Raw genomic sequence first — 27,269 nt, 5'->3', positions numbered from 1 at the left:
AATCTTTAATTACTACAAGTGTGTCATTAGTTAGATGTAGAATGAATGATGGTACCGTGTGTTATTGCTTCACATGATATACCCATTTGTGCCATAAATTCATTGACCTCATCTTAAATGATGTGTCCTGTAAGACAGACTTGATTCATTATTTCTTAAGTGACAGTTTTTTCCCCTTCTAATAATTTTTCGCTTCATCAGAAAGATTGCTTTTCTGTATTTTTAGGTCGGTGTTCTGAATTGAAATGTAAGAAGGAAAGATGACACACACACACTACTCACATTACCCCAAAACAAGACAAAAATGGCACACTACGGCCTGAGCACTTGCAGATGCTGCAGAAAGTCAAGTACTGACCTTAGGCCAGGGAAGTCTGATGAAGTAGGATTTTTGCTTAACTGTAATATCTGTAATTCTTCCTATGTGGAAATAGATAAAATATGGTGGGAAATTCTCACTTGATAATTAGGATAGATCTATGAACAATCCTTGTTCATTAAGGAATTATTAAAAATGAAGGAAGTGAAGGGAGAACATTTGAGTTTTATTTAGATTATTATTATTATTCACTCTGCATGAAAATATTTACTTAGCTTGAGGAAACAGGGATCCTCAGGAGGCAAGAAAGAAAAAAGAATTTCAATTTGACAATTTAAAAACCAATTAAGGATTTCAGAAAACTCTTCCCCCTTCTGGTAAAAAATAAGATCCAAAAGGAATATGCCAGAAAAATTGGCATATTATTTTAATTACTTTAATTCATTGATAATGTTGTTTAGTCCACAACTAAAGAAATTATATTTGTTTCCTCATTTATGGAGTCCTAATATTGAGAGACAGGAGACTTTGTTTCACAGTAGAATTGAAATGCCACATTATTTTGTGCTAACTCTATTAAGATGATCAGGCTTTTATAATAATTGATGTGTATGATATTTTCACTACTAGTTTACTTAACCTTTACCTAGATGAGAAATTTGAGTGCCTTTGGAGTCTGTGGGGCTCTTCACATCAGAGGCAATTCTGCATGTGCTTGTAAACTGGGAATCTCACTGATGAAAAAAACTTAATTCAGGAGGAACCTGAAACATTGTACTGAAAGAGGAGAATATAAGCATTAAAATTATTATTATTTTTTACCACCTTAACCTCTATAACAGCTTTCCTAACTAAATTGAGAAGATGCCTTTCTAATCATTAAAGGTCACTCAGCAGCATTCTCATTCTCAGATTTTTGCAAGAAGTGTTTTGAAAGGGCAGTTTGATATGAGACCAAATTTTAAAACTGCCAGGTACCAATTAGTTTATTTGATTCAATCTCACTCTGTCAAGTTTGTTACCTGTAAATATAGTTGGGAAAAAAGTGAGAAGGAAAAGAGTGGATTTGCACATACAGACCCACATCTGCCACTCAAGTATTCGCCCACAATCACATACCCACATGCCACCACTGTTTACAATCAAGAAAAGCTGAGAGTTAAATGAGATGAGTAATCAAATGCCCAGCATATGTTGTTTTTGCATTGTTTATGTGACCAATCATTATTAAAATTTATCATCTTTTAATTATATCCATTTACAATGGTTAAAACACACACACATGCAAACACAGAGAGACACAGCAGAACAGACACTCTTCAAAAACAGTGTTCCCTTTAGAGCAGTATTGGAACCAGTGCTTTATTGGGAGAGAAACTCGACTTCAATAAACTCACCATTGCACTGTGTTTCACAATTCCTCCCTGGTGCTATATGGCTTCTGTGCTAAGGAAATGACAAAATAAATAAATAAATAAGAAAAAGAAAAAAGATTGTGTGTGTAAAAGTCTGTCAAAAAAAGTGAGGCACTGAAAGAACTATTGAAAATTTTGACATCTGTTTATCTGTTTATAGCTATGGCAAGATTACTCATATTAATTCTTGTTTAAAATGCCATATGAAGGAAAGACATTTGTGCAAACAAGAGTCATATTTGAATTGTAGATCATGTCTTCACCATCTGTGAGAGCTGATGGTGTTGCAAAATTAATGTGTTAATGAAATCACAATAATTTCTCCAAAGTAATGGGTTCTGAAACCGAGAATGACTATTTTTTGAACTTTGATGTCTGGTGATTTCCAATTGGGAAAAGCTCTCAGCCTTTAATTAGTTCTGCAGCCCAACTTTAAAATAAATTTGGTGATGTCTTTCTTTTGCCAGGAGTATTTGAAGGGGGAAAAAGCCATAACAACTTTTGGAAAATGTTCTCTGGTGTTTGAAAAGTTGTTAAATAAGACTGCCTGCCAAGAAATGTCACCAAAAATTCTGACTACTGAGAAAGAGTGGGCAAACAGCTCAAAAAATAATTCTAGCTTGCTGCAACATCACAGGTTGGGAATAGCTAAACCTCACACAGACTTCATGCCTAATTCCAAGTTTTTCCTTGGAAGCCAGACATAATGATGTTCAGTGCTTTGTGTTATTGGTTAACACAGCACACCCTTTCCAACTGCATTATTGGACACTGTGGATAGTGTAAAGTGACTTTGCCTGAGGAGAATTTTAAGGGGTTATGTGTTTCATGCCCTCTAAGCTTTCTGGAGAATTCTTCCTTCCAAAACTATTTAGATTTGTGTTTACAGTGAGCCTCTTTGACAAATGAAAATGTGGCAGCAGGTATACTGGGCAGGTATATGTACTGTTTGTCAGAGCCATCTTTAAGACATGCTTAAAGAGGGCTACCAATTTCTTTAAAAAGTATAGGGATTATGATAATTGCTATTCTGAAGTTAATATTTATAAAGTAAATTCATAATTTCACAAACATTTCAGAATTTTCCCTTTTAGAAGGAAACACTTCAGCCTATTTGAAAAATTATGGGAGTTTGAAAGAGCCTTTACATAAAACATGAAATGCTATCTACCTAAGGAAATTGCTTATCTTACCTGCTGTGTCTTGGTTTTTTATTTTTTATTTTTATTTCTGTGTTGTAGGTATGTGACTGGTGTAAGCACATAAGACACACAAAAGAATACCTGGATTTTGGGGACGGGGAAAGAAGGCTTCAGTTCTGCAGTGCGAAATGCCTCAATCAATACAAAATGGACATTTTCTACAAAGAGACACAGGCCAATCTTCCAGCTGGGCTGTGCAGCACATTACACCCTCCCATGGAAAATAAAGCAGAAGGCACCGGGGTGCAGCTGCTCACTCCAGACTCTTGGAATATCCCGCTAACAGATGCTCGGAGGAAGGCCCCCTCCCCGGTGGCTGCAGCTGGCCAAAGCCAGGGCCCTGGCCCATCGGCGTCCACCACCGTCTCTCCATCTGACACTGCCAACTGCTCTGTCACTAAAATCCCCACGCCAGTGCCCAAGTCCATCCCCATCAGCGAGACTCCAAACATCCCTCCTGTCTCTGTCCAGCCACCTGCTAGCATCGGACCTCCCCTAGGCGTCCCGCCTCGCAGCCCTCCTATGGTGATGACCAACCGCGGCCCAGTGCCTCTGCCCATCTTCATGGAGCAGCAGATCATGCAGCAGATCCGCCCACCCTTCATCCGCGGGCCACCACACCATGCCTCCAACCCCAACAGCCCCCTGTCCAACCCCATGCTTCCCGGCATCGGGCCCCCGCCTGGCGGCCCCAGGAACCTCGGCCCCACTTCCAGCCCCATGCACCGGCCCATGCTATCGCCCCACATTCATCCTCCAAGCACCCCCACCATGCCTGGGAATCCCCCCGGCCTGCTGCCTCCACCGCCCCCCGGCGCCCCCTTGCCGAGTCTTCCCTTCCCGCCGGTGAGCATGATGCCAAATGGCCCGATGCCGGTGCCCCAGATGATGAATTTCGGGCTGCCGTCGCTCGCTCCGCTGGTGCCGCCCCCGACCCTGCTCGTGCCATACCCGGTGATCGTGCCCCTGCCTGTGCCCATCCCTATCCCTATTCCCATCCCTCACGTCAATGATTCCAAGCCCCCCAATGGATTCTCCAGCAACGGTGAGAACTTCATTCCGAGCGCCCCTGGCGACTCCTCGGCAGCCGGGGGCAAGCCAGGCGGACACTCCCTGTCCCCCAGGGACTCCAAGCAGGGCTCGTCGAAGTCCTCGGACTCGCCGCCCGGCTGCTCCGGTCAGGCCTTGAGCCTGGCGCCTGCGCCGGCGGAGCACAACCGGAGCGAGGTGGTGGACCTGACGCGGCGCTCCGGCAGTCCCCCGGGTACCGGCGGCCAGCTCGGCTTCCCGGGCGTGCTGCAGGGACCGCAGGACGGCGTCATCGACCTGACGGTGGGCCACCGGGCCCGGCTGCACAACGTGATCCACCGCGCGCTGCACACGCATGTCAAGGCAGAGCGGGAGCCGGGCGCCGCGGAGCGCAGGACCTGCGGCGGCTGCAGGGACGGCCACTGCAGCCCTCCCGCCGCCGGCGACCCGGGCCCGGGCGCCCCCGCGGGCCCCGAGGCCGCAGCGGCCTGCAACGTCATCGTGAACGGCACGCGCGGCGCTGCAGCCGAGGGCGCCAAGAGCGCGGAGCCGCCTCCGGAGCAGCCGCCGCCGCCACCGCCGCCCGCGCCGCCCAAGAAGTTGCTGTCGCCCGAGGAGCCGGCGGTGAGCGAGCTGGAGTCGGTCAAGGAGAACAACTGCGCTTCCAACTGCCACCTGGACGGGGAGACAGCCAAAAGCTGATAGGGGAGGAGGCCCTGGCGGGGGGCGACAAGTCGGACCCTAACCTTAATAACCCCGCAGACGAGGACCACGCCTATGCTCTGCGGATGCTGCCCAAGACCGGCTGCGTGATTCAGCCTGTGCCAAAACCCGCGGAGAAGACTGCCATGGCGCCGTGCATCATCTCCTCGCCCATGCTCAGCGCCGGGCCGGAGGACCTGGAGCCGCCGCTCAAAAGGAGGTGCCTCCGAATTAGAAATCAGAATAAGTAAAAGGTTTGTATGTCTACCCGGGCGCTCCGCCACGAGCCAGTGCACCTCGCCTTGCTTTTTACAAGGCAGAGGCGAGAATTGTATTAATAATCGGGATTTTTTTAACCTTATGTATTTTACAGTACACATTGTGTGGTCATGTACTATCGCCGTTTTAATCCAACAACTATGACACTGAGCACTTGCTTAGTAACACCATTCCCATTTTACAGCCGAGGAAACAGCCACAGCGTGTCTAAGTGTCATGCCCAAGGTCACTTGAGGGTAAAGTTCAGCCTTGAACTGGAGTAAAAACACTTTCAATTACATTTTATCTTTACTATTAGGTTCATCTCTGTAATTCACCCTGCTACAGGAGGAGGAGGATGTGGAAAGGAAGGAGTGATTATTTTGGAAACCTAAATGTTTGCTCATAAGGTTTCAATATGAAAAGCCCAGGAACTCATGAGCTGGGAAACCTACTAGAGCTGGTAGCCTCACTGGAAGAATGTCCCAACTTATCATATTTTATTGATAACTATGGGATACCATCTGTAGGATGAGAATAAAAACTAAACTCCTTACATACGTAGATATGTCAACTAAGCCCAGGCCACCAAGCCACACTTGCCTGAAAAAGTGATGGAGCTCCTAACTTCTGTCCATGGGTTCTCTTTCTTCAGTTTGGCACCAACCAGCATTCCCCAGGGCAGTCCTCAATCCTAGCTTTGCTTTCTCCCACTTTGGGGCTCAGTGGCTCAGTTGGTGCATTGTTCACTTCTGCCGACAGTGTGCAGCTTTGATAGGGAAAAGAATGGCCTTGCTAAAATGAGTGAGAGCGTACCTCTCTCAGACTTTATGATGAGAATCCTGCTTAATGCCAAGTGAACCATGGAGTGAGTCACGGCTTTCAGAGAGGGGGATGGAAACTGGCTTATGTGACAACCATTGCCAGATATGGCCTCATTTGCTCCTCTCATCAATCCTGGTCGAATAGACATTGGAAGCATATTACCAAAGAGGAAGATGCAGCTTAGAGATCTTGCTCAAATCAGCTGGTAAGTGGGGGAACTTGTATTCAGTTCATGCTGTTGGACCCAGAACCTGAGCTCTCCCTTTTGCCCAAGTGGGCAGCAAACAGGTCAAAATGCAATTGAGTTTATCAACTGCCTATGGAAAAGAGAAGAGAACTGAATATTTATTGAGAACTTCACTTGTGCACTGGTCCTTCCAGGGCCTGGGAGGATACAAAGGTGAAGACAATGCTGTGGGGATGGAAACCCAGGAGGGCTGGGTAGGAGAGGCAGGAAAAAGAGTCACTCCCATTTATATGTGCAGGCTGTCTTTGAAGTGCTTTTCAGTAATATGTATTCGGATCTTGATCCATGAGATAGTCATCTTCATTCTACTGAGGAGTAAACAGAAACAGAGAGAGACAGAGACACAGAGAGAGAGAAACAGAAAGAAATATTATGGAACTTGTCCTAGACTGTCAAGTTAGTAAAACAAAGTTGAGATTCAAGTGCAGGCTGTCACACTCCAGAACTCCATTTTCTTTACCCCACTGTAGGAGAATAGGCTAATAAGTTCCTTCCTCCACTTACTGAATTTTTTTGTCCACCTCAATTGTTCTGAAGGAGTTTCTAAAAAACACCAAACCCCTGTTTACCAACTTCCCCAGTTCTTTGGGTAGTATTTCTTATTTTTCCAGCTACAACAACATATGTGGTGGGACACAAGATCACGGAGTGTAACTCTTGATGTGGTGTGCCCATCCCATTGTCTCTAGGTTGGGGTATTTACATGGGCACCTCACATAGCCAGAGGTTTGCTTGGGAAGCGCAGAAGCAGAACAGGAGACTTGTTGGATGGTGTAAAAAGGGATTCTCAGTTACCATGATTTGAAGTTTCCTTTTCCACTGATGGCTTTGCCAGTATAAGTGGAATACTATCAATGAGTTCACCGTTCCTTCTTGATTTTACATCTACAAGTTCTATTGTCTGAAGACAGCTTCAGCCTTCTCGCAGATAACTCAGTTGAAAATGACCCTGATTTGTTCACAAAAGTAATTTCATCTGCTTAACAAAGCTTTGAGTAATGGGATGGTATATGACAACAAAGTGACCACCTTTGTAAGTCAGAAAACATTGGGAATTACCACTTAAACCCATTCCAGTATCACTCATTCAAATAACATTAAAGAAAGAATGGGAAGGTGAAAGATTTTACTTCCATTAGTGGAGTTGAGAAGTGACCTGGTCAGAAATAGTGACATAGGCCTGTAAGTAGCATGGGACTGAAAGATCATAAAAGCACAAAATATATGATGGCTATTTGGATGATCTATGTTTCTGAATAAAGAATCAGCTGAGGGTCTTACATGTGGACCAGGATCATTACTACAAATATTAACCTGGTTTCAACCAATTTCAGATAATACCTCTTGAGATCAGAGTTCTTTTTGTAATGGATCCCCCAAGAAATTACAGTTTTTCTCTAAAGTCAAAAATACTCAGGCTTTGTTGGCTACTGAGAGGTGACAAGGCAAGTGATTTAGGAGGGGGGAAGAGGCATCTCTCCTCCACTCAATCACACCTCGACTTGCCCTCACAGAGCAGCCTCAACCTGCCATAACTCACTCATACCCTCTGGCCCTTCCTGCTTTTCTGTGCACACACAGGGCTGTTTTTCTTCTATACTTTCAGAAACCCAGCCCATTCATATGGTTGGGGGAATTGAAATGCATCCATTAAATAAAGAACTGGGTAGTTTTTGTGCCCTGATGGGGCACTCTTTGATGACAAGTTAAAACCAAAGTGAGGGCTGGGGAGATAGCTCAGTCAGTAGAGTGCTTGCCTTGTAAGCACAAGACCCTGGGTTCGATCCCCAGCACCACAAAAAAAAAAAAAAAAAAAAAAAAAAACAACAACAACAAAGAGAAAGCATTAAGAACCCAAAGCAGAATGGCAGTCTGAGATGTGGAGGGTGAGGTGCCTGTGAGCAATGTCCCTTGTGCCTGTTGGTGATTCATTATGATTTCTCACAGGAGAGTCTGTCAGCAGCTCCTGTCAGTGTTCTTCATTCTTCTTGTTATGTCCACCTGTCTCATACTGTATTATGATTTAAAAAAAAAAAACATTTAAAATAGATCCAAAGCAGACTGTATCTCAAAATCAACCCAACTATAGCAATCTTCAATGAATACATCATATTTGTTAGTTCTTTGCAAATTACAGCCTTCCCCTTCCATTTTCAAGTTATTCTGAACCTGATTTTATGTTTTCTTATTTGTCGATACAACTACAAATGATTTCAAATGATTTTCCCCAGATGCAGAACTAATTGTTTAGTTGAAGATTGTAAAAGGTTGTAAACTCCCTTTAATCTTCAACTTTTAAGTCTCTAAATACCAGTTCTGCAGCTTCTGTAGCTAGAAAAAATCCCCCCAAATAATAAGGAAAACAATGTATAAACATTTCCCAAACTATTCTATCCACAAAGAATTACACTTATAAATGGAATACTCCCTTCTTTGTCTTTGCCTGGGAGCTTGGGGGATAGCTGTTTGTATTTGTACATTTTTCTGAATTTCTACAGTTTACACTTGTTTATGGTACATTGGGGAGTTCAGAGTAACCATTTGCAAATGTTTGAAGATATTCAAAAGAAAATGTCCCCCCTCCTCAGTTTTCCAGGGAAACTACATATTCTCTTTAAGTAAAATAATCAATGGAAAAAATGTGTTCCAGGAGTAACCCTTTCACCCCCACTCTTCCATTCTCTAGGAATAACAGGTCCATACAACTTCCCACCTTTGTGTTTTCCAAATTCATTTGTTTCTAGAATCATAAAAACATATAGAAAGAAAATATGAAACTATTTTCTCTGGTTCTGACTCCATGATGCTATTCAGGGTCACCAGTAAGATTCAGCTTTGCATTTTCTCGGAGGGAACTGGAGGAGAGACCTGTAATGTTGATTTCTTGGAGTTTAATTGGTCATGCAGCCTCAATCCCAGAACCCATTATTTTAAGGCAAGGGGTTCATCTCATTAGGAAAGCCAAAAAGATGGAGGGTGGCAAATAATTTTTTGCCAGTTTGGTTTCTCAGACCAAAGTTGGAGAAAAAAGTATTATTATTGAATAATAATGTTACAATAATAGTATGATTATTCAAAACAATACTATGGACACCTACTTTTAAAACTGAGAAAGGAAGGAAAACTGAGAGAGACAAGAGGAAATTAGTACAGACTGGATGTGCTCAGATCCTATGCCAAACTTGAACTGTTTAAGGTTCCAGAATATGATGGTTGGACATGTTCATTGGTGACAGTCCCTAAGTTAAAGGTTACCCTTGTCTGTCAGGATGCAGTTGGCCTTATAGTTCTAGTAGAGGTACTTCAAAGAGTTGGTGAGAAACCACCAGATCAAGTTGGTGTCATGCCCATCTGTGAGTGGGAGGACCTGACAGCATCCTTTCTGTGGTCAATCCAGACTTGTAGAAAAAAGCTTTAAGAATAAACAGGGTCAAGATGGACCACAGATATGTCCCATTCAATGAGCTGCTAGGTTCATGTTCACCTTCTTGACAAAGGTCTTGAAAGAGAGATTTTAATGTGCAAGAATTTGACTTTTAGGTATTATGTCAATCAGATTATGATGGAATTTGAGATAATGTGATCATGTAATTATTATTTTCAGAAATAATCAAAACCTTCCATCTTTAGCAGGCCTGGAACTAGGATGAGACCAGAGGCCAGAAAAGTGCTTAGTGCATAACATTTGAGAGGGACACCCACACAGGGTGGTGTGAGTACAGTACCAGTCCTGGATGTGATCTTCGCACCTTCCAGTCCATGTGGCAGTCCCCCAAAGCTGGCCTCCTGCCCCCAAGGACTAGTCCATATGGATGGCCTTCAGCAACTCCCCTGAAACTTCATGGGAAGTTTAATGTGCTTACACATAGAGGCATTGACTTGGGAGAAGAGGTCCACAGATTTGGTTCTGTATCTCTAAAGGATTATCTTACATTATTAGCAAGAAATATCTGAGTTGGACTTTTTTCATTACTCTGAGAAAGTTAAATTAATTGTAAGGTTCCTTTAAAAATTAGCATTTACTTTTGGCAATTTTGGCTATGGGCTCAATGTTGCAAAACCACCGTTGCAGCTACATAATGTGGTACTTGCCTTGAAAAGAGTATCTTAATGACACAATGCAGAAGTTCCAAGCTACCAAATCTGGCAAATGGAGAAAGAAATAATGGAAGCAAGAAAAGAAACAAACTAGGTACTTCCCTGGCACTTGGATTTTCAAAATTTATATGCTATGGCGAGATGCCATTATTCTGTGGGAAACCTATCTACCCTGCCACTGAGGCCCAGAGAGCAGGATAGCTGGGGTCAGAAAAATGGGCAGGTCAATAAATGTAGGGACATTGTGGACAGATGTCTGGGAGTGGTCCCATTCCCCCAACTCTCCAGCATGCTTTCTCACTCGAGAGAGTGTACTGGAAAAGGGCAAATGGTTGACCAGCTGTTAACAAGCCATTGCTCAGAAAAGGTACTGGAAATAGACTTGAGGACTAGGTTCCATGAATCACTCCCTTGTCACACTGAGTGGCTGCCTGTGCATCATGGCCCAATCATTTACACCTACCTTCCTGCAGACAAGCATTTCAGAGAGGCAGAGATGTCTGAAGACCAGAACACAAGACAGCATGGAACATTTACCTCATGTGGTGGAACACTTACCTCCACCCGGTCACCCTGCCTTTTCCAGACTTTCCTGTCAAAGAGACCGTGCCAAAGGGACAGGGTGGGGGCATTCGCTTTTCATTCACCATGTTCCACACAGAATTCTTTTGTATCCTTCAGTTGCCATTTTAAGTGCATAACACTTTATATGTGGGTGGATGTCAAGGTGATGCATTCTGCGTATGTAGACTTTTTTTAACGCATTCAAAAGGCAAAAAGGGAATTCGTTAAAAGAAACAAACTAGCTTTAGGAGATAAACAGCACTGGTGGCATTTAATAGCATCCCGTTCTCAAGGAAAAGGAGTAAATGCCATCTCAGATGCCAGTTGTACATTCTAACTCCATAATGCTCCTCAAGATTTGGGGATCTTCATAGCATTGGCCTTGAGATGAAAGTAGGGAGGGATCAGGATGGAGAACATGGGCCATCAACAGCAGGGAGGGAAACACACACATATTTGTGTATTTATTGTTGGTGTCATTTAAGAGAGTCTAGTGAAAAGGGAGCAGAAGCAAATAACAACAACAACAAATAGAATTTGGAATCAGCCTCTAGTGCTTTAAAATAGTTCCTGAGTGTACTCCTAATTATTCTTTTTTTTTTAAATATTTTTTTCTTGTTGTTGATGGACCTTTATTTAATTAATTTATTTATATGCGGTGCTGAGAGTCGAACCCAGGGCCTCACACATGCTAAGCAAGCGCTCTACCACTGAGCCACAACCCCAGCCCCCTAATTATTCTTAAGTTGCCAACCAGACAAGATATCCTTGAGATCTCTTAACTCTGCTGTTCCCAGGACTGACTGACCATCCAAAGACAAAAAATGCTTGTGCACAGGCACCATGTTGCCCTACTACGCAACTCCGAATAGGGAGCAGGGACCCCAGGGGCAGAACTGCCTTTCCACAAAGCCGAGGGGCCAGGCCTGTGACAAACAAAGCTTCATGCTCCTCATCCTCATTTCCATTCAGATATTTGGCTGTCCCAGCCCTGGTTGTCTTCTTGTTTCCCACTCAGAATGTGTGATGTGTTGTCTTTGAAGCCAAGCTACGTTTTGTTTGGGTAAAAAGGAAAGTCAGAATGTAACTGATAGTATTTAAAGAATAGAAGGGAAAACACACTTTATGGACTCATTTGGTATGACACTTTGACCTAATATCCCAAAAATGTCATTAAAAAGTTTCTCTCTCCCTCATTTGCATGACTCATCGCTCTAGACACATTTTGGTATTGGAAATGAGTGGTATCCCCATACGACACGAGTGTCTCAATTTGTAATGGTGTCCTCCTTGCAGCAGGCTTAGTCCTCCAAGTGCTTCTAAAATGTTACTGTCTTAAATTTGAGCCAACCAACAATAACAAATTATCTAGAAGCAAAGTGACCAAACTGCATTTGGTGAGAGAAGGGGAAACCCTATATTTCATCCTTCCACTCTTGTTTTGAAAATTCAGACTGTAACATGATCTTTTTCTAAAGAAATCTACACACGCACACTTTAAAAAAATTGTGCAGATTGGGTGTTGTGGGAGCAAGAATGATCAGGTTTAAGTTTCCCTGTGAAGTTCTGCATCCCATCAACAAGTCCTTTTGATATTTTAAACCCATATTTAGAGTAATTTCAAGATATTTGGAGCACATGTGGTTAAATGTAAAACTTTGTCATTATGATTTGTTAGATGCTTAGACTTTAAATATTTATAAGCCATTTTTAAGTACTTTATCCAAAAGTCCTCTCCCACTAGAATACTGTAATTGAGCGGTATCTGAGCATCATTACAGAGGATGCAGGGTGAAGCCACTGCAGCATGCAGGCACGTTCTTCTTGCTTTTCTGGTTCTAATTCAAATGTCATTTTTAGTAGATTCAGCTAATTTTAAAAATGTATAAAAAGTTATAAACAGAGTTGGTTATCTGTGATTTTAGAAAAAATTTCCCCAGTACACAAAGTGTAAAGCATTCTTTCTAGTTTGAACCACATTGAGTTTCACTTCTTTTTCTTTCTTTCCTTTTTTTTTTTTTTTTTTTTTGGATACCAGAGATTGAACCCCAGGGTGCTGAACCATTGAGCCATATCCCAAGCCCTTTTTATTATTATTATTATTTTTTTATTTTGAGACAGGGTCATGCTAAGTTGCTGAGGCTGGCTTTGCACTTGTGATCCTCCTTCCTCAGCCTCCCAAGCCACTGGGATTATAAGCATTGGCCATGACATGCGGCCCCGCCTTCTATTTCTTATTCCAAGTGTAATTAGTAAACTTCCCATTAGAGTGTCAGATCTCAATCTGTGTCCACATGAACTTAAGTGTCATAGTTGGCCTCTTAGGGACAATGTATTGACAGATAGAATGTATTCACTATTCACCTTCAGCTGTCTTGGAAGGTAAGATATAGGAGCCTGTCTTCATCGTAGGTAGCCCATTTGGGCATTTGGAAAAGAGGAGGGGGAAAACTTTTTCCAAACTCTGAATCCATTTCAACTTTGGAGGTTATAAATCAAACTGATCACAGACCTCTGGGGCTCAACACTCTTTTATAGCTAGCAAAATATAACTTTCTGGTAAGAATGGGGGAAAAGAAGACTTAAAGAGACTTAGAAACTTGCTCCAACATCTCATAGTTCTTACCAAACAGCATTTTCATGAGTTAAGTGTAAATGAGTCAGAAACATATAGATTGAATTTCTTTTAAAAATACACATGGGTTTAAAAATTAAGGCCAAAGTGCTTGGCAAAATAAGGTTTGATTTTAGCCAAACCCTAAATGTTTGAAAAAATAGTTCTAGAATTTGCCAAACCAAAAATATACCCAGGTCCTTCCATTTGTCCCATTTACTATGATGACATCATAAACACGGGACTTAATGGCTATTTTCATATCCTCCAAAGTTTGAGCAACATGATTCTCACATACTATTGAAAAATTATTTTTAAACAATTTTGGTGGAAAATGTTTTGACTTTACACACGAAAATGAGGGCTGCTGGTTCAGAGTTCTAGTCCTGATTCTGACAGCACTTCTCACTGTCTGATCTGCTGATCCATCATCTTGTTCTCTGTCTTAGCTTTGTATGTGTGTTGTGGTGGGGGAGTTATACACAGGAATAACTTTTAAAAGTCCTATACTGGGATTTTATAAGTCCCTAATTTGTACTTAATTCATATATTATAATCCATAAAACTTAGTAAACTCCTAACATATTCAAACAGAGGGAGGCAGTTCCTTCTGCTCATTCATGGTTCAGAGATAGTCTTCATTTATTTCTCTGGAGGGTAAAATGTAATCCATTTTTCACTAATAGTATCTAACACTGACTTTGTTCATATCATTGTGTTATTAAAACATGGGGGGGAAGTCAGGGGAGAAAGAATGAAAGAAAGAGAAAAGGCAAATGTGGGAAATATGGCAGATGTCCCTGACTTGTTTGGGAACTAAGAAAGACAAGAAAAAAACCAATGTCACTTTTAGAAGCAACATCCAGAACCTGCAAACTGACCTGATACTGCAAACAGTAGGCTTCATCGAAGGAGGTACAGTGTTCAGTTCACTCCTTGTAACCAAGTGCCTAGCACAGGGACAGGCAGATGGGTACACAAGTATTTGTTAGCAATGAATGAGAAGAGTCTCGGTCGAGAGATATTAATGAAGCTAACCTTGATGGTGTTTCCTCAAAGCAGATGAGTTCAGTTCAGTTCTCAACCTGTGGAGGGACATGGGCTCCAGAGTATAGGAATGAGGGATGCAGTTGAATGTCAAAAGACCCTCAGGTCCAGGAAAGCAGGCTATGTTAGGATGACCTTCCAGTTGCAGTTGGCTAGAGCCAGAGGCTTGACCGCAGATTTTTTGAGGAGCAAGAAACTGGAGGAAAACAAGGTGGGGTGACTGGAAGTGGAGAAATTGGTCCTGGATGCATTAGGGCAACATTACTGAGACCTTGAGCAGAGAAGTGACAGGATGAAATCTGTTTGAGGAAAATTAGTTTAGCAGCTGTTCCTAGACTGAAAGAAAGAGAGGAAAGACTGGCATTGCTAAAGCTGAGCATCACATTCTGATGACAGGCTAATTACCAGCAGGGGGTTATCATTGTGGAATGTTATCACTAGAGGGGTATCAGCTGACACATCTAAATTTTAAGTACATAAAGCCATTGTAGCAGGATAATGGGAAGAACTTCTTTGTCCCAGAGTGGGCCTAAGGAGACTTCACAGTTCATGGTGGAAGGAAACCTTACAACCAAAGGTTATTTCCAAGTCCAATGAAAGGGATGCTGGGAGCAGGGGCGAGGGAGGTTGTCTTGGAAACCACCCCCCTTCTGCCCTGCCAACAACTCTGAGGAAAGCCAGTAGGCAAGGGTGCAGTGCTGGATAATGCTGGTGGCCTTGACTTGTTTGGGGGAACTAAGAATGTCTGGGATTGTGCAGAGATTGTGCAGAAGTCTTCAAGCAAAAGACTCCCTGATGAGGACCACATAGATGCTGCAGTGACCACAGTGATATGCCCAGCTCTCGGTCCTTGAACTGAAGAGCAGCAGGGAGGCCTGGGTGGCTCATTATCCCTCGCACACCTACAGAGATTTTCTCAGAGTTGAAACAGATCCTCCTGGGCCCGCAGCTACTTTTAAGGGAGTTTGGGAACTTCCGAAGATGTTCTTTTATCTTTTCTCATTTCCAGGACTATAGGTCTGAAGCTTCCACATGTGGTGACAGTGGCCTCCTAGTAGAGAAGGGTGTCGACAGTGTGGTTTAGTGAAAAAGAACTGCCCTGGAATTGAGCTGGCCTGGGTTCAAATCCCAGTGGAACCATTTACTAGGTGAGGGAGGAAGTGACTTAAGCTCTCTGAACCTCAGTCTGTGTGTCACGAGTAATGATGAGGTTGCTATGAGGGACAGGTAAGGGAGTGTATGAAGTATGACCCATTGTGGGTGCCTTAGGAATGGCAGTTTCTGTCCTGTTGGAAAGGTTGAATTGCCTGGGGGAAGAGCACAGGGCTGGAGTGAGACCTGTCTGGGATTGAAAGCTGGCTGTGTCCCTTACTGTCTGTGAGGATTTGGGCACTTTTTTATAGCCCCTCTGGGCCTGCATTGTTCATTAAATAATTATAACAGCTAATATTCATTAAGTATGTTCTACACATAGACAGTGTTCCAAATGCTGCATACCAACAACATTGCCAGAGGAGACTATTTTTAAATCCACTTTACAAGAAGAGACTGAGGCACACAGAGGTGAGAGATTTTATCCAGTCATGTGGCCAATAAAATGGCAATGCTGGGATTTGACCGGCAGCCTGACTCTGCAGTTCATAGGCAAAACCACCGGGCATGCCTTATGTATGAAAAATGAACAACCCCTACTTCACAGAATTTTCAGCTCCAGCATAAACAACCTAACTTCAAATGCTCAGGAGTTACCTGGCTCATAGGAGATGCTTATTTTAAGAATTGTCCTGGTATAGCCCAGGACTTCTTTCCTTGGATTGTAATGGAAAATAATCAAACACTTCCATGTTGTCAAGTGCAGAGGTTAGGGAAACCATTCCAGAAATTCTCATAAAATCTCTCAGTCCACTTTTTCAAGTACAAGCTGGGACAAAAAGAGCAAATGCTCAAGGTCGCCGAGTGGCACAGCCAGGATTAGAACCTGAATCCTCATCTGCTTTTCCTTCCAGTGGGACACAGGATCCGACTGAAGCTGCTTGAGTTACACACCCTGTGCCAAGGACAGAGTCATATTTTGCCATCCACTGCATGATATCCTCACATCGGGCAGCTGATTTCAGAGGGGAAATAGACATACCCGCACATCTGGGCTTGAGGGACTGAAAGTCGGCCCCTCAAAAAAAGCAATGATTACCCACCCCTTTGCCATCCCCTTTGCTGTTAAGAGGAAAATTCAGTATTCTCATTGTCACTTTTTACAGGTTTTTCATTTGCTTGCTTGTTTTGCTTATATGAAGCATTCCTTCTCTCTTTCTCTTTCCCCTCCCTCCCTACCCCCTCCCTCAATGGGCTGACTGTAAAGTGTAAATAAAGTGTGGGAAAGACTGCTTTTCCAAGCCTAACCTAAAATCGTAAAATCTGCTATTAATCCACAGGCCATAGAGAGTTACTTGCCATGTGAAGCTGTTTTTTTCTCAATGTTCCTTCTCTGACACCTAAAATGCTTGTGTTCAGATAATAGAGAGATAACAAGCTAAGCCTTAACATAATAATTTTAAAAAAATTTTTTTGTCCAAGGCAAAATTTTGGAAGGCACCAGTCTTGAGAGAGTAGAGTGGTAGAAATCAGAAGAGGAATGTGACTCTGACCTTTTCACTGACACCTTGCACAAGTCTCTTAATTCATCTAGGACTTAGCTTCTCTAACAGGGATGCAGTGACACCACTCCTGCAGTCACAGAGCGGGGACAGGGAGAGGAGTAGGTGGCAGGCCAGGGGCCTGCTGAGTCACAGAACCCTATCTCTTGCTCATCAGCTAGTTTGTGCATTGAATGGGACTTGAATGAAAATGCATATTTTTTTCTTATCAAAGAACTTCTCAGAGTTCTTATTTGCAAAGATTGTGTGTCTCTAGGGCCACATATACCTCTGACATGATGACCTCCCACCACTGTCATGATAAAGAAGGAGAGAGACAAACCTGAACTTGGGGTAGCACGTGCTGAGCGGGGGAGCCTGGACTTTGGGATCCTGCAATCACCCTTTCTAGCTGGTGACTTTGAGCAAGTAAATTCCCCAACCTTCCTGCTTCATCTGTAAAATGGATACAATAATAAACACTTCAGGAGCATTACTATTTCTCTCAAATAATTGTATACGTGAAAAGAATATAAACTAGACTTGTTTTCCAGTGAAATTAGTACATAAAAATACCTAGATGCTCGATAAAAATTGACACCTTTTTTTGAATACCTTGAAGTTTCCCAAACCACAGGAAGAAGTCCTTAGTCCTGAAAGTCAGGGACATAAGGCTCTAGACTCTTTTTTCAAAATTTCCTGCAGAACATCGGCAATATCATGTAATTCTTCTTCTTCTTCTTCTTTTTCTTCTTCTTCTTCTTCTTCTTTTTTTTTTTTCCTTGGGGTTGGGGGATGGACATAGCCACCTGGCCCAGTATGTTTGTAAAAAATAAAAATTTAAAAGTATACTGTTAGTCACAAATCCCTCAATGCTTTTAGTAAAGGACTGGAGACTGGGTCATTTGGTTTGCTTAAACTCCTAGGTTCCAGAAAGGAGTCAAAGTAAGGAGGATCAGAGCCCAGGGTGAAGATAAAGACAGGTGAGTGCATAAGAGGAGGTTTCATGGTCTGGGTTTATTGTCTTTCCGAAACTTGAAGAGGTCAGCAAGAAATAGCAATGACCACTTGTAGGGACAAACAGACTTCTCTCCCCATTTAACTTATAAAATCAGCGAAATAAAGAAGAATAAAAATTATTTTGTAGAACAAACAAAAACAGCATTTCCTCAGTAATGAATCTTAAATGGTTGTGACTTTTATTGATTTTAAGTTTTTAAAGAATAAATTTTAATTTCTTTTCTCTTAGAAAAGGGGCAGGGATTTCATTTATCTACATGTTTTAGCAACTCTTGATTTCAACATATTATTCCAGGTTCCCATTTGGAGAAATACTTAAAGGAGAAAATTATAAAAAATTTAAAACAAGGCCTTATATTTGGTTTAAAAGTCTTTTAAATGTATGTGACCTTTGCTTTTAAAAGGCACAGGGTGAGAAGTACCATGGCGACCAAACTGTGATTCAGACCAGAGCCCAGCACTGAGCTGAGCTGAAGCTCTCCCTTGGCTGCCACATGCTCTTCTGACCATGGGTCATTTCCAGTCACAATCACACTAGAAAGAAAAGCTATTTTGCAATTATTTTAATCAATTAATGAGCTATAAGAAAAGAGATGCCATCCACTTCAAAAATAAAGTTTTCATTCTAGTACCATTTCAAACTCTTCATGAAGCAGTGGTGGACGGGGAGGAAGGAACACCTTTCAGCAAAACCTTGCCAAGCTGTAACCCTTGCCGGGATGGGCTTAGTGTGGGGACCACTATCTGGCATCACACTCAGAGTTTATCAGCGAGCGCAGGCGGCTCTGTTCATTGACCATAGGGCACTACCCTGTGAGTGCCCCAGAATAGCTGCAGCTACCTGAGAGCAGTCCAGTCCTCAGGGACTCGTTATTGTCCCAGATAAACAGCGTTGCCACGGCCAGCACGTAATGGCTGTATTTAACTGTGATAAGTGATGGGCAGCAGTGCCCGAGTGAGTGGCTCTCTACGAGGGCCTGGGTAATCAGACAAAGGCAAGCCGGCTTGGCAGCAGGCATTTCTTACACATCGGTGAGCTGGTGCCACAGGGTTTTAGACTCCTGGGAACGAACATGGGAGAGCTTGCCTTCTAACTGAGTAAGACAGGACAGAGGTATGGATTTTGATTATGCAAATCACAAAGGCATTTAAGGAAGGAAATAAGACTAAGAGTTTGAAAAATGAGTTACATTAATAGAGGCGGGCTTCTGGGTTGAGGTGGAATCTCATACCACAGAAAGGCTGGCTTGGAAATGTTGGGTTTTAGAATGAGACAGACATTTTTCTCTGGATACACATTTACTTTTGGAAACGGTGAAATGCAACAACATAAATCTCAGGTTATAAAGGTCAAAGTTGTAAAGGTGAGAATGTCCATATTTTGACAGTATTAACATTGAAAAGAATTAGTTTTTAGACACATTTTTGTTCTTTATAGTTCTCTGGAAATTTTTGTGTGATAAAAGAGGAGGAGTAAATCACATTCTTAGCAATGCTTCCCTCATGAAATGGGAAATTGACTTTCCAGGTGGACAGAGAATCTCTCGTCACTCTTGTTGTGCACTTATGATTCCATGAAAGGATATTGCATTCTTTTAACCAAAGGCGACAGGCAGACCTGAAATTCTGAAGATAACTGGCCATCCATGCCCAATAGAGACCAAGCGTGGTGGTATTAGCCTTCATACATGGTGCATATGTGGCGCAAGAGATGGGCTTGTTTGTGTGTTGTTGTGTGTGTGGGATGCTCCACATAACAGGAGCAAGTCCACACACACACACACACACACACACACAGGAATGTTCACATCTGTGACATTAATTGAGCAAAGGAAACTAAAATTAAAGGTTCACACATTACTAGGCTTCCTTATATAATGGCAATAGATTAATATCTAGTTTCTCAAGTTTCTAATACTACATATTTGATACTGGCTTTTGTCCAAAGATCCCACAATCACAACATGTGAGAGATGGAAGATATAATAGAAAGTGTCACCCAGGCCCCAAAGTCACGGAGAAAGGAGCCAAGGCTTAGGATAGGAAGAAGTGGAAGAGGAACAGGCCCAAGGCCATTCAGTTAGTGAGGACAATGCTGGACTATCACTTGGGTCTCTGTCTCACTTATTGGTGTAATTTCCCCTTTGCACAGATGAAGAACTTTAGACAGAGAGGACTGTTTTTCCACAGGATTCCTCCCTGTGGCAAGGACACAAGGCTCTGAAACTTCCTGCCATAACGACTTTTAAAAATCTGAGCTGGCTCCCTCCCATCTCTATTGGGTTCCTTACCTTGCTGGCCAGTACCAGTAAATATCAAGAAAGTGAAGCCCACACTTGGTTCTTCGTTGTCAGTGATTCCAGCACTCATTCCTTGGTCACCAGTGAGGGGCAGAGCTGGTGCCAGACCCAGAGCTGTGGACACTGACTTCAGGACCACCCCCTCCTCAAATGTTACTAGCAGAAAGGGGCTTGTACCACCACCATCTGGCCTCTGGGGGTGTCCCAGCACACAAGAATGTGGTGAGAGGGAAGAAGGGTAGAAATGGTCCACTGTGCTCTTCTCTTCAAATCTGCTCGGTGTGAGGAGGTTTCAGAGCGACAGGAGCTGGGCTGCAAAAAATAGAGCTCAGTGCAGCTGCACCCTTTAGAACTTTGGGGGAAAACACATATTATTTACCAGACAATAATAGATACCAGAGAATAATAATGATTATTATAGCGTTTGGGATGGCAAACGCTGTAGTTAAGGTTCCAGAATGGCTCTCATTATAATCCCGTTTTCCCAGTCTCTTATGAAAGCCTGAAAATTTTATCCTAGTATGCTGGGCATGTTTGGTCTTTGTCCAAAGGTGATTTGAATACAAAGAAACTTATTTGAGAGATATTCCTTTTTTTTTTTTTTTTTTTGGTGGTGGTGATTACATTAAAGAAAAAGCTACATCATTGAAAAAGCAGTTGCAGCATTCTTGAGTAAGCAATTAAAAATGGTGGTGTTTCCCAGTCACTGGAAGAAATGTTAAACACCTCTTTTTCTCTTTTCCTTTTTAAAGAATTCAGAGGTCCCCTCAGACTCCAAGATCAGCCACTTTTGTTCCCAGCCCAGAGGTGGAGATAGTTTTCCTCCTTCCAGAGTCACTTCCAGGCTGTGTTCAATAAACGCACAAGAACTGTCACCAGATGAAGTTACCCCTGTGTCTTTGGACTCATTTGTCATTTCCACAGCTCTTTCCCAATATTTTATGACCTCCCCTTTGATAGTGTTTTCTTTTGTTTTTTGTTTGTTTGTTTGTTTGTTTGGGTACTGGGGATTGAACCCACTGAACCACATCCCCAGCCCTTTTTTTTTTTTTGTATTTTATTTAGAGACAGAGGGTCTTGCTAAGTTGCTTAGGGCCTCACCTCAACCTCCTGAGTAGCTGGGACTACAAGTGTGCACCACCACAGCTTGATAGTGGTTCTTGATGGCTTGTGGGGGTGTGGATAGTAGGGATTGAACCCAGGAGCTACATCCCCAGTCCTTTTTTAGATTTGATTTTAAGACAGGATCTCACTAAGTTGCTGAGGCGTCTTAGAACTTGCCATCCTCTTGCCCCGGCCTCCTATAACTGGGATTACAGATGTGGGCTACCACACCCTATGATCTTTTTGTTTTTATATTCCTGCTCTCTGTTGTGTCTCAAGAGAAAGAGAGAGAGAGAGAGAGAGAGAGAGAGAGATAATGTGGACTTTTTATTCAGAAATAAATATCCCCATTTCCAAATCTGACCATGCCAAATGAAAAGGTTTCCATGGCCTTGTAATTCCACCCCCATTGCATATTTGTGGTGTTTTGCATTTTCACTTTGGTTATTTAATATACATATTAAATGCTCACAGATCTGGTGATTTAATGTGATTTGGGGAACTCAGGCATTTCCTGTCGTGCACATTGAGTTTTTCAAACCTTGTTTTTGGCTGATGATTATTATCATTGCCATTAACACCAGGATTTGGATAGCAGAGTTCAAAGCACAAGTTTCTCCTTAGTTCTCCCAGTGAGCATTTGACCTCCTCACTTTAGTGCTAAATTCATGTTGCAAGCACCCTGAGCAAGATTCCAGGTTTCTCTGTGGCTGTCATTTTTTCATGCATAAAATGAGGAAATTCTTGTTTATTAGGTCTGGGGTCCTTTCAAGTCCTCAATTCTATCTTCTCTCTGAAATTATTTGTTCATTGTTCTGAGAATAATCTCAATAGTTGTAAAGATGTTTACAAGTCTCTGTCACCACTGCACATTAGCCATATTTTGCCCTTTTATATTTCTGATGTCCCCATTTATAAAGAGGAAGAGAGCTGCTTGACTCTCATTCATCTGGCAAAAAGTGTTAGGCCAGACTCTGAACCAGGGGCAGAGTGCACAGGCGTGCCTGAAACAGCCCCAGCCCTAGACCTCGCTGCGCAGTCTGAGGCTGCTTCCTGAGAGTGACTGAATGTCCTCGGTAGACTGTTTTTCAGGGACTGATAGCAAGTGAAATAAATCAGTGGACATGAAGAGGCAGAGCCTTATGTCTGTGGTAAATGTGGGGACGGGAATTCCCTAGAGATGGACTTGCCTAGTGAAAAATCCCAAGTCCCAAGGCCCTGGTGGTTTATTGTCTTCCAGTTCTGTGTTCCTGTTTGTTTTGCCTGTGAAGGAATATGAATGGCCCACCTTTTTTTTTTTTTTTTAAATATAGTTGTAGATGGACACAATATCTTTATTTTATTTATTTATTTTTATGTGGTGCTGAGGATGGAACCCAGTTCCTCACACATGCCAGGCGAGTACTCTACCACTGAGCTACAACCCCAGCCCAAGTCTCACCTTTGACAGGCAAGACCCACAAAGAGAGGGGCAACATCTCTCCCAGCTCAGTTGCCTCTGTAGGAAACTTCTGAAAAGTCCATGTGTTCGTGGTGATTTGACATTTGCTAAAGAGCGAATCTCTGGGCCTTCCTTCTGCAAACAGCACAGCTGACACCTGAAGTACAAGAGTGAGATCTGGAATTCCAGGGTCCCCTGGTGACCTTGCCTGGATTTGGAGTGACCTTGGATGACTCCAGGGACCTCCTGTGGGTTAAGCATGCAGTCATGTGGAGGGTAAAAGTTGCTGGGTTGCAAAGGATGCTGCGGTCTTCGGGTAAGGGCGTGGTGCACGGTGCTCATTATGGTCTTCCAAAAAGGGCTCGAGTTTCATCTCTTCACACAAAGCTGGCAGTGCTGACCCTGAGCAGACCGTGAATGAGACTCATGCTGAAATCACGCTGTGCTGCCTTAGTTCTGGGGGCTCATCTTAGGTCTGAACTGGCAGCTGCTGTGGAGCGTGCTGCTTCCTGACTCATGCCTGGGTTCTCCCCAGTGGGGCGGGGTGAGTGGGTGGGTGGGGATTTGGTCCAGTGCATTCTGATGGCCCCTTCTCCTCTTTTCCCAGGAACGCTCACTCCCAGGGTACCTTGCATGGAGAGAGGGCGCGGAGCAAACCATGTCACGCCATCCAATGACACCAGCTGGTCAGCTCACCACCCCCTCTGGCTAAAACTCAAGCAAATAAAGCCGCTTCCTGTCATTAAGCATCTCAGAGGAAGCAGCCCTCCCTCGGTGGCCTCTAGCCCAGAGAAGCCAGCACGTCTTGGACCCACCAAGCGGGCCCAGCCTTCCTGCTGCCACCATCTCTGCTTTTCCCCGAGGAACTTAGGGATTTCGCCCCTGGTTTTAAAAAACAAAACACCAACAAGCCACAAGGACCAATGTAGGTATTCTCCCCGCCCCATCTTCAAGGCCGAGGCTGGAAGATGATACGGATTGGAAAACAAAAATCTTTTTTAAATCTTTTTAAAAACTGCTGTGGTTTTGCTGCTACACTAAGAGTTGTGATTTGCATTGTATGGTTTTGGACCTATACTGTTCACGTTTTGATGGCGGAGAGGGATGGCACTGGAGTCCCGACGCTTCAGATTCATCTCTGTCCAGCCCAGGATGCACTTTTAAATGAAGAGTTAGAATATTTTATTGGCTAATATACTTTTCTTGTTATTTTTACAAAGGCCACCTTTATCCTTTTTGATGCCATATTTTCAGTGTTACACTTTTATGGCTTTTAATTTTTGATTTGACAGATGTAAGAAGCAGCATGGATAGTTTATACTGTGGTTTTTCAGAGACTGAATGCCAAGAGAACTCGGTAAATGTTTATTCTTCTCAGCTTTCTCTTGAAATTCCCCTAAATAGCGCCCCATTTGGGAACAGAGCAAGAGTGTTGAACTGAAGACCAAAATGCCCTCAAGGTGTAAAATAATCCGAGGGGGAATATTTGCTGGGCGTCACGAAAGACTCGGATGAAATTTCAACCCTGATGGTTTTTGGTGATCCAGGAAGTCAGTGAGACAATCTCCCTATACGCAGAGCCCTTTCATGATAATTAGAATGGCATGGACGAACCAATGAAAACAAGAGGGAAAGTGAGAAAGATCGCCCATGATTCTGTTTCACTGTTTGCTTTCTCCTGTCACGGTTAAGAGAAACGTGCAATTGGATCCTCAGTCAGTGGGTGGAGGATAACAGGGTAGATTTACTTGTGTGCACTTGTACAGTTGTAGCTGCGAGTCCAGAAGTCCTCTAGAGCATGTGTACTGGCACTGAGTTGGTGAGACAGTCGTGGAGTACCCCATTCTAATGAGTACAGAAAAAAAAAAAAAGAAAAAATTAAGAAAAAAATCAAAAAAAGAAGAAAACTAAAAAAAAAAAAAAAAAAATCAAATCACCTTGTGATTCAGTGTATCTGTTTACTAACTCCAATAAAAGCAATTGTTCCCTCTGGAGGGGTCTGAGTGCCCCGCCCACCAGGCTGCTGAGCCTCAGCAGGAGGGTGGTGGGTTGTTGGTGGACAAGGTCGGGGTGGCTCACCCGGTCTTGTGGCACCCCAGACCACAGATGCGGTGTACATACTGTATTTCTATATTCTCCTTTGTACAGTCACTTAACAAGTCAAGCTACTGTTTTACAGGTGCTCCTTATTTATTAGAGCCGTGAGAGCTTGGGGGACACACTTGGCGAGCGAGCTCGCTTTTTAAAAATGAAATTTGGGGGCAGGGAGAGGGAGGCGGGAGGGAGGGAAAGCTCGCAAGCCCGGGGAGAGATTTATAAAAGTGAACACAAGAAAAACTTCCAGCAACAAATTAAACCAACCAACCCCAACACCAAACCCAACCATGCAGGAAGCAGCGGCCCCCACTCTGGGTGCTCCTTTTCCTGCTGGGCCTACAACATTCTCCTCTCTCCCTGACTGGTGTCAGATTCATCAAACAAAAATAAATCTCTAAGAAAAAAAAATGCACTTACATGTGCTTATTTGGTTTTTCTCATTATTATGACTTTTGTTGTTATTTTCCTTGTTACAGAAAATGATTATTTTTCTCCCTCTGGGAGACATTTTTTAATGAAAACTAGTACGTTTTAAAAGATGGTGAGATTCAGGGTGGCCCTGGTCCTCCTGAAGCTGCTGCAATTATGCAGACCAGGGCCCACGCAGGCTGTTCCAGGGCCTGCTGTCCATCCGTGTCTGCTGTTGATAGTACCTGTGTGCAGTGAGTTCTTGATCCAAGGGCACTGTCCTTTCCAAGTGCTCTCCAAGTCCTGATCCTTTTTGGCTATGAGGTTTCAGGTCTATGGTTCAAGAGGTACTATGTGACGGATTCGAACATCCCTCCTCGGTTTCCTTGTTCCATAAACTGTCTCCCTTGTGAGATAGAATGGACTTTTGCTTAAGCTTTACATGAATGGGGTGTGTGACCTGGTTTTTATTTGGTACCGGAGTTAAATGTTAGAAAGTTTTGAAGGGGGAGTGCATACTCATGCCAGTTCTAATTGATGTAAATCTAGACTAATCCTCTGGTTCCATATGTGAAGAAAACTGAAGGCTAGAAAGGTAAATCCACTTGTCCAGAGCCCCACACTTGATTAATGTAACTTTCCGAAATATAAATGTTCATTAAAATCTTAGACACCATCATCGGGTCCCTCTGAGTGACCATCTTGTGGATTCCGGAGTCCTGAGAGAAGTTTGCAGGCTTCCTGGTCTGTTACAAGGGTGACTCCATTCATGCTGAGCCCCATGGAGGCAGGCCCAGCCAGGATGTGCCAGGGGCCGAAACCCCGCTTTAGCTGTCTGGTGCAAAGTCCCTGACAGCATTGTTCATTGGGACTTGGCCACTGAGACAGACATCCAGGATATTGATTTTGCTTTTGTCTATAGGCCAAGATTGTCGAGCAAACATTTTGACCCTCCTGAAAACAAAAGGTACCTTTGTTCCCACAAGAAAAGACTGTGGCATCTCATTAGCCATCAGAACTCTTTTCCTCCTCCCCTTCCTTGTCCTGATCCTGGTGCTCTCTGAACACACCATTCTTTTGGACTATCAAAACCAAGAGAAATGGGACAATTATGGAAACAATAACCAGAATGCGCTGGCACAGAAGAGTGGCCTCACTTACTCCTCGTAGTAACCCTGTGAGGAAGGGCCTCTTATTTTCCCTTCATTGTATGTGACAAACCCAGAGCTTAGTGGGTTTAGTAATCACCCAAGGTTTCACAGCTGGTGAGTTGCAAACCCAGGAGGTTCAGGATCGGAGGAAACCAGGCCTACATCTGACCTGGAACAAGCCTGTTGACATCCTCATGAACAATCACTTTGTCTCTACACTTGTGGCACTGATTCGGCCTTCTCTAAAGTGGCCCTCTTTTCAGACTAAGCCAGAGGGGTGAGCGATGATGGATGCTGCCCCTTGTGCCTATTGTGTGTGTGGCAGCGTGGCAGGCACTGTTTTCTGAGGAATGAATCAGGCCATGTTTTCCTCAGCAGTTGTCAGACCCCCACAAAACACAAGGCCCACACCTGCTGCTGAGAGGAGACCAGAGAAGAGTAAAGCCCATGGTCCCTGCCCCACTGATGTGTACTTAGTGGGAAGGTGGGCGGTGGACAAGGACTCCGTCTGGATATTTTCTAGGGTTTGTATAATCACACATCTGGAGCCTGGTTTCAGTTTTGCAAAGCCACCCTCCCCTTGCAGGTGACTTGCACAGACTGGGACTTTGGCCCAACTACCTCTTTACCCCCAGCTGCTCCCATGCCATCCTCTCCTATGTGCCACCTGACTGAATTAGAAACTGATTCCCAAAGGCCCTACTCTCTCCCTATCCTGGGTCCTTGCCCAAGCAGCTGCCTCTACCTCAAATGACTTTTCTTTGTCCCCTGGACAATTCCCACAGCCAGACCCCT

The 27,269-nt window shown here is 43.4% G+C and overlaps 1 protein-coding gene across 1 annotated transcript in view; it reads left to right on the top strand.

The window, feature by feature from the left end:
- Sobp (sine oculis binding protein homolog) overlaps nucleotides 1–25,082 on the top strand; it is a 158,907-nt gene extending 133,825 nt beyond the window's left edge. Inside the window, 3 exon segments of the mRNA XM_047558312.1 lie at nucleotides 2,976–4,656; nucleotides 4,659–4,921; nucleotides 23,426–25,082. Coding sequence (XP_047414268.1) covers nucleotides 2,976–4,656; nucleotides 4,659–4,918 — 1,941 coding nt within the window. The 3' untranslated portion in view covers nucleotides 4,919–4,921; nucleotides 23,426–25,082.
- Nucleotides 25,083–27,269: the final 2,187 nt, after the last annotated feature.

The sequence above is a fragment of the Sciurus carolinensis genome, chromosome 7 (assembly GCF_902686445.1).
Source record: "Sciurus carolinensis chromosome 7, mSciCar1.2, whole genome shotgun sequence".
Classification (NCBI taxonomy): Eukaryota; Metazoa; Chordata; class Mammalia; order Rodentia; family Sciuridae; genus Sciurus; species Sciurus carolinensis.
Note: the sequence above shows the minus strand (reverse complement) of the source record. Positions and strands in the feature narration are given on the sequence as shown.